Source organism: Trachymyrmex cornetzi, unplaced genomic scaffold (assembly GCF_001594075.2).
Source record: "Trachymyrmex cornetzi isolate Tcor2-1 unplaced genomic scaffold, Tcor1.1 scaffold169, whole genome shotgun sequence".
Classification (NCBI taxonomy): domain Eukaryota; kingdom Metazoa; phylum Arthropoda; class Insecta; order Hymenoptera; family Formicidae; genus Trachymyrmex; species Trachymyrmex cornetzi.
Genome location: NW_017296298.1, coordinates 186,549 through 194,352, shown reverse-complemented (window position 1 = coordinate 194,352; position 7,804 = coordinate 186,549). Strand labels below are relative to the sequence as shown.

The 7,804-nt window shown below is 36.2% G+C and overlaps 1 protein-coding gene across 5 annotated transcripts in view; it reads left to right on the top strand.

The window, feature by feature from the left end:
* LOC108759134 (rap1 GTPase-activating protein 1) overlaps nucleotides 1–7,804 on the top strand; it is a 137,270-nt gene that overhangs the window by 41,013 nt on the left and 88,453 nt on the right. The window contains exon 1 of one of the 5 annotated variants that reach the window (XM_018504436.1): nucleotides 1,729–2,746. The exons of the other annotated variants lie outside the window; for them this stretch is intronic. Within the exon in view, the coding sequence (XP_018359938.1) occupies nucleotides 2,643–2,746 (104 nt within the window). The 5' untranslated portion in view covers nucleotides 1,729–2,642. Of the gene's footprint in view, nucleotides 1–1,728; nucleotides 2,747–7,804 lie in introns of those variants that run through there. 5 annotated transcript variants of the gene reach the window in all.

The following is a 7,804-nucleotide window of genomic DNA, read 5'->3' as shown; positions in this document are numbered from 1 at the left end:
GGGGGGGGGGGGGGAGGGGTACGCGCGTCACGCATGCCTCCTCGTGCTCTCACACTCGCTTCGACGGGCCGATCGTGTGCACGTGCTTCGCCGCTGCGCGCATCTTGCCGATCTCGCTCTCAGCCGCGATCGTATCGGTCGTCGTACCTCCAGCGTACTCTCGATGTCTCTCGCAGCGACGCGTACCAAATTGATAGTTACGCGCCGAGACAATGTTGCGTGGCTGCGAGTTCCCCGGAAAATAGGATCGACGCGTGTGAACCGGTCTTTCTTTCCACGAGCATGTTGAAGCGCGATCGCGCGGTATACCTAGGGTCACTCTGGCTATCGCGCTTTGCTTTCGATCTGACGGCGATGACATCGGATAAAAGACTACGTACGATCAGTTCTTCTGCAAACATATACGATTGTGTGTTCTAGTGCGCGATTTTGATCGTGTCGATAAATGTACTTCGGCGTAATTGTGTAGACGTCGAGTGTAGATGCATATAGATTGTCGAGTGTTTCGTCACAAACGTCGATTTCGAATCGGATTTCTTGCTACGTATCGTAGCTCTGCGAGCGAACAAAGACAGTGGGCGAAACTGATAACAGTGTGTCGATAACACCGACGTTAGTTACTGCTTCCAATTCCTCTTCGATTTGTAGCTTCTGTCTCCATCAATGTGCGATATTGTCGCGTAGACGGTTAATTGAATCGCTAATCAGCCACTGGTCGTCGTGTTCTACTGATAACGTTCGACTACTAGCATTCGATCGCGAATCGATTTCGAGATTGCGCGAATCGAAGGTCTACGTTCGACCAAGGGTCTCTCTCGCTTCCTGGAAAAATTGGAATGATACAAAGAACGACAGATAATATAGCGCGCTTTCTTCTCGTTTGGATTATTCGCTTCTCTTAAATCGCTCGCGTCAGTAACTTCGGTCTCCGCAAGTAAATTCAATCCGCTTTTATCCGTTCGTTGAAAACTGAGCTTATTTACATTTCTTTACGATTTCGATCTGATGTTTTTGCCACCGGGTTATCTTTCGGTATTCAGCACTCGCCGAGTTGAATGCCCGAAGTCCACGCGTTCCAAGATTCGTTGTTTAATTACAAGATTATTTTAAAGAAAGGTGACTATCCTAAGTGAATTTAGAGTTCTCGCAGCTGTCACATAAATATAGATGCCATTTAAAACGAGTGATAGAGAAACTATTGAATTTCGTTTGTTTACGTAAATAAGAAAGTATCGCTTTGTTTGGGCAGCGTAGAGAATGAAAATTCAAGTCTTTATTCGAACCCCAATGAACCATATTACATTACTGACATAGATTATACTTTTTTCGTATTTGATATACGATTGTTTTGTTACTATGTTGTAATTGCTATGTAACTTTAAAACGTTACTTACTTGTCACTGCTACTTATAGATCAAGAATTAGAAAGTTCTGTTCTAAAGAAACAAAAGAATGAGAAACACATTAAAATAAATCGATGAAATTCTACAATATTGCGTTATATAAAGCATAAAAAAAGTGTAAAACTAGAAAAAAACTTGAACAGTTGAAAACTTCAATTAATTTAAAGTCACTTGAAATTTTTCTTTAGATAATCTTATATTAATAATAATTTATATAAATTTTTTTGCAAATTTTTTTCATTCAACAAAACTAAGATTTCTTTTAATTTCTAACTTAAAAAATTTAAAAAATTTATCGACAACGGATTATGAGGTTTTACAATATAAAAGTCAATATCTTCACAAATTCGCTGTAAATTAAAATAGCAAGTAGCAAATAATCAGAGTTATTGAACCAAAGCGAATTACCGGAGCAAAATATCGGATTACGAGGTTTTACAAATAATAATAAAAATCAATATCTTCACAATTCGCTGTGAATTCAAATAGCAAGTAGCAAATAACCGGAGTTATTGAACCGAAGCGAATTATCGGGGCAATCAGATCGGTGTCTTGCACGGGATCCGTCTTATTTTCTAACGATAACGATCCCACGTGCTTCTTATCGATCTACGTGCACCAAAAGTAGGCAAATCCAGCGAGAAGCTATCGATCAAGTGAACACTTTCGGGCCCGCAGGCCATGTGCATGCGCGCAGAGAACGCTCTTATCTCTATAATAGTTATCGAATAGACTAGAGGCGAACCGGAGACTCGTTGAGTAAAAGAAGAGAGAGAGAGAGAGAGAGAGAGAGAGAGAGAGAGAGAGAGAGAGAGAGAGAGAGAGAGAATCATCGAGCGGTGGAGGGCGACCTCGAGATAAGGGAGGACAGCAACGGGGAGGAGCTCACCGATTGTAAATTACAATTCACCCGCGCGTCGCGACTGCGGAAAAATCGGCCGGGCGGACGAAATAATTATTGTGCGCGTTCACATCCCTCGCTTTCTCTCTCCGTACGTGTATTCAGGGAGAGAGAAGGAGACGGTGAAGGAGGATTAATCGCACCATGCCGATCGTGACGTGAATCGAATGCGAGGTCCGCCGCCGCGTCGTCTTCGAAGGGCGGAGAACACGCCCGTGGTGTAAAGTGATCGGCAAGGTGTCATCGCGGCGATCGTCCGTCGCCGAGAAGGTGGAGGAAAAAGTAGTGTCGTTGGTGGTGGTAGTGGTGGTGAAGGAGGAGTAGAGCTCGTCGTCTGGATGCCAGTTCTCGAGGGCGGAGTGCGAAAAAGGGCCGTGCGTAAAATGCGGATGAGAATCTGCGCCGCGACCAAGGAGTCCTACACACTCCTCTCCAAGAAACGGTAAAGATTCAGTTTCTCTGTCCAATCTTGTTATCGAAATTAGCGAATCTAGAAACTTGTCAAAGGGTCAGTCATTAGCTCGCCGTAAGAGAAATTTCTTTAACGGTCGAGTATGAAAGGATAGAATATTAAATTGTTACTTAAATTATTATACATTGAAAGATTTTATTTAAATGTGTAATTCACATAAAATTATATTTAAAATTATATTAACACAAAAGAAGACTAATATAATAGATCGAGATTTTTTATTTGGACACATTTTTATTATTGTAAATTTACCAAGCTACTCATTTTAATAGCGTACAGTTTAGATTGCGTCAGTTACTGAAGATGACCAAAACAATGTGGTCGAAACGTCTAGATTTTTATTAATAGGCATTAAGAGTTATAACAAGGAGCATACACACAGAAAAGAGACTATTCTTAAATCAACCATAATATACTCATGTATAAGCAAAAATATTATAATTTTGCTTCAAAGATATCAATTTTGACTTGATTAAATTTGTTTTGATACAAGTATTACTTTGCACTTAATTCAAGACTTGCTCAATTAAAAATCTTATATCAATACAAATTCTAAAATTTTTAAAGCAAGATTACAATATTTTTGCTTATATATGAGTATATTATGGTTGATTTAAGAATAGTCTTTTTTTCTATGTATAAGTCTAGTGCTGAATGCTGCCTAATTTTCCTTTATTTTAAAAATAATATATTTATAACGTTTTCGACCATTTATCTGGTCATCTTCAGTACATAAAATTATTTGTCATCAATAATTTGACATTCGCCGTAATCAGTTACAATACAATTTCGCCGTAATACATATACTATAATTCTCACAAGTCGTCAGTGCTGCTTTTAATCGTCCTATGATTATAAAATCGTTCTCACCGTAATCTTCGTCGTTCCTTATATTCTAATTTTCTTATTGTATCGTAAAAAACGACGAAGATTACGGAGAAAACGATTTTATAATCATAGGACGATTAAAAGAAGCATTAACGACTTGTGAGAATTATAGTATGTATTGCGGGGAAATTGTATTGTAACTGATTATAGCGAATGTCAAATTATTGATGGCAAGTAATTTATACTGAAGATGGCCAGATAAATAATCGAAAACGTTATAAATAGAGGAAAGGTCCCTATTATGAGATACCGAGTTCATTTTGAAAAAATGCTAGAAGTCTATGGGCAGAATTTAAAAAAATAATAGATCATTTTGAAGGGAATTTAATAAGCTTTAAGATAACGTTATATAAAATTTAATTCAAATTCCATTTTTTTTTAATTAAAGAAATGTAAAAAGTGAGCAAATCGTGAAGTCAAAAAATTGTGCTCCTAATATAAGATGCCCCGAGAAATCGATAGTAAAATGCAAAGTATATCAGTATTGCAATTAAAAATCTTTATTTCATGTTTCTAAAATGCAAAGAAACACAGTCAGCATACGTGAAAAATGAGGATGCGATAGATTATATCCAGAACTCGTCTTCAAGTAGTTGGAATCAAGAATCGCAGAAATAGGCACTCGACGTTCATTCCGGTTGTCCTTTTTATTATTGTACAATAACATTTACTCTTTAACAACGATTTCCTCTATAACATAGGAGCATAGGTTATTTTATATTAGAAATAGACCCTGGGGGTCTCATATTACGATTTCCACGCATTATGGTTTTACGATTATCAAATCTAACTTCTGTAATTAAACAATTCAACATATCCCGTATTTTTCTATTAGTACGACCTTACACTACATGAAGAATTTATTGCCAAATATTTATTTATTAAATAATAAACAAGGTTTAAGGCCTCATCTCAATGAAACTTGAAGACATCCAAATTCTAAAATCTTGTTTTTGCAATGACTACAGGCATGATCTAATAATGAATTTTCCACTAATTAGTTTTCAATTCAAGAGCAATAAATTCATGGTGGAACCAATAGATAGCGTTTATTAGTTTAGCAGAAATGCCGCTATCTCATATTAGGCGCCTATCAATAGGGGGCTTTCCTCTATATTATTTTTGAAATAAAGGAAAATTAGGCAGACATCCAGCACTAGGCTTATATGCTCCTTGTTTTGATTCTTATTTATAACTATAGCCTTTGTTGATTATATTGTAATAAATATTATATTTTTTTTTTACACACGAAAAGCCTGTGTCGGCTTTATAGGCTTTTCTTTATTTTTTTATTGTAATATAATAGAATAGTTTTTTTATATTTAGGAGTTTCTTAGATTAAAAAATATCAAAATTTTATAATATCAAAATTGTAATTAGTTCAAAAATATTAAAAATATATATAACTTTTGTTACAAATATTTTTAAAAAAGAAGTCTAAGGGAGGTTTCTATGTCCACCCCCCGTGAATCCGCTAGTGGTTCTCGCGTGCGCGGCATAAAATTTGTTACCGAGGAGTCTTCCGATTACAAAAAATAATTACGAAGGTTAATAGAAAATCTCGAGACAAATCTTCACGTCCGATTACGCGCGATATTTCGCGATGAGCATGAAGCGTTTTCTCTTCGCTTTTCTCTATCGAGCGGACCTCGTTCCAGTTCGCGCATTCACGGCGCATTTAAACGCACGTATCCGCGTCTCGCGTTCCGATTTCCGTCAAATGGTGTCCGTTCTCTTTTAGCGATACGCGAAAAGTCGAGCGACGCAGCGGCCGTGGTTACAGTTACAGCATACGATGACCGTACGAAAGCGGAAAAAGAAGACTCCGGCTGGAGGAGAGGGAGGGCGCGAGTCGATCAAACCCATAATCATAATTTACGGACGAAATATTTATGGACTGTCATTTCGTAAATTACCGCTTGAGATTACAGCTCGTTACACGGCTGCACTCGCGCGCGCAATTCGCAAGTGAAAGAGAGAAAGAGAGAGAGACAGAGGACAGAGTCAGGCTGGGCCGTGTAACGGGCACACTCTAACTTTTAACGACATTGTGCACTCTCCATTTGCGAGAAGAATGACGATGCGTTTCACGATCCATCGCGAATTCACCAAAATTGCATCTTCGCGCGGTGCATTGACGGTAGGTTGTAGGTTGTAGCTAGTCGTGAGACTTTTCATTCAAATTATTATAAATCTTCACAATTATGATAGAATAATGATAATATTCCTGAGGCTTTCACGGGTGCTTTCTATATAAAGATTATGTGTTTCGCGGGTTTTCTCCGTGTCCAGATTCATTCATGGAATGCCAACGTTTCGTGAACCTTGCAGTCCACTTCATCATCAGGGCGAGGAACAGTTTGATACTGTATCAGTATCAGTATCAGACTGCTCCTTGCCCTGATGAAGTGGACCAAGAATGGATCTGGACACGGAGAAAACCCGCGAAACACATAATCTTTATATAGAATAATGATATTGATGGGCATCGTCTCGTTGCAGGATTCAAAAAATTACTTGATCTTGCAATCATTGTGAGAGACGTAAACATAACATTCTAATCTGAAGTTGAGAAAATAATTACACGCATTATGTAATTTACCAATCAACTTTAACCACTGATGATTGCTCGGAATGAAGCCGAAACGTTTGGATTCCAAAATGAATTAAAGTAGAACACAATAAAGGATTTGTTGCACTCCAATTACCGCGCTTGACTCTCATTGCCAATTTATTTCTTTCTATTTCTATTCTTTAACCCTTACCACACAAAGTCGGGTTACTGTAAGTAACCGAGCGATTCCTGCGTATGTGCAAGTTCCTTTGAATCTTTCGGTAATTATAAATTATACTACATTTTATTATTTTCCAAAATAAAGTGTTAATATTTATTCTAGAAAGTTGAAAGTATGTTGGTAAATTTTTAGAAATTTTTCGAACTATTCTGAATAGGTGAAAAAAAATGGACGGATTCTAGTGAGCTATGTTTTGATGGATCAGACACCAAATTGTACCTTGCATTGTAAGGGTTAATATTAGAGTCCGATTCGTATGTAAGATAACTCCGGTATATACGTCGCACTTATCAAAAACTTAATTTATTAAGCAGGGGAAGGTCACCGATACCGACATATCACTTTGTTTTTAGACAATATTTCTTTTAAACAAAAGGTAAAAATACAACTTCAGAAACATAAATACAACGTAAAAAGTGTCTTCTATCAGATAGTATAAGCAATTTTTATAATATTGTTTGCAATTTTGCAATAATTAAGTTTTTCGTAAGTTATGCAAAAATGAGCGTCTGACAAAATGGGCTCCAAAACTGACACAGTAGGCAGTAATGTCAACATTCCTATTCTATAAATAAAGATATATCCTATTCTGTAAAGAAGACTAATTTATGAAACTATAAACATTTAAAATGACATAATATTATCAATAATACAGTCACTATTATTTTAATTACGCAATTTGCAAAAGAACACCGTGAGAATTTTCTTCTAGGATTCACAGGATTTGTTTTTAGCTGATTTGGTATAGAAATAAACCAAAAATATATGAACTATGAGTTTGTACTTCTTTAATTAGCTGAACAGATCATGATTTTATTTTCAGTTAGTATTAATAAAGTGCAATAGTTAGTTTCTGAAAAATAAGGGGGTGTCACTTTAGGAGATCTATGTCAGTATTGGCGACTTTCCTCTATTATTTACTATATTTAAAATAAACGAACTATATCAGTAAAAACTTTGTACTGTCTAGTACTATGAAAAAAATATTAGACATCCGAAATATTTAGTTTTCGTATTAAAAAATAAACTTTTTGAAATCTTGCATTTTTGCTATATATAGATAATGAGTGGGATATATGGCAAAAATGCAAGGGTTTCAACAAACTAAACAAAGAATACGAAAGCAAAGCACTCGTATTTTGCTATACAACATGCTTTACTATTCCTCTACACGTACACTGAAAAAAATTTCTGGTTGAAAATGAACGAATCAGAAATTTCTAGTTAAATTTAGAATTCTAGTTGAGATAACTGGAATTCTGGTTAATACTATATTTCTAGTAAAATCTACTAGAATTCTTATTTTTACCAGAATAATTATATTAATCAGAATTCTAGTTATCTC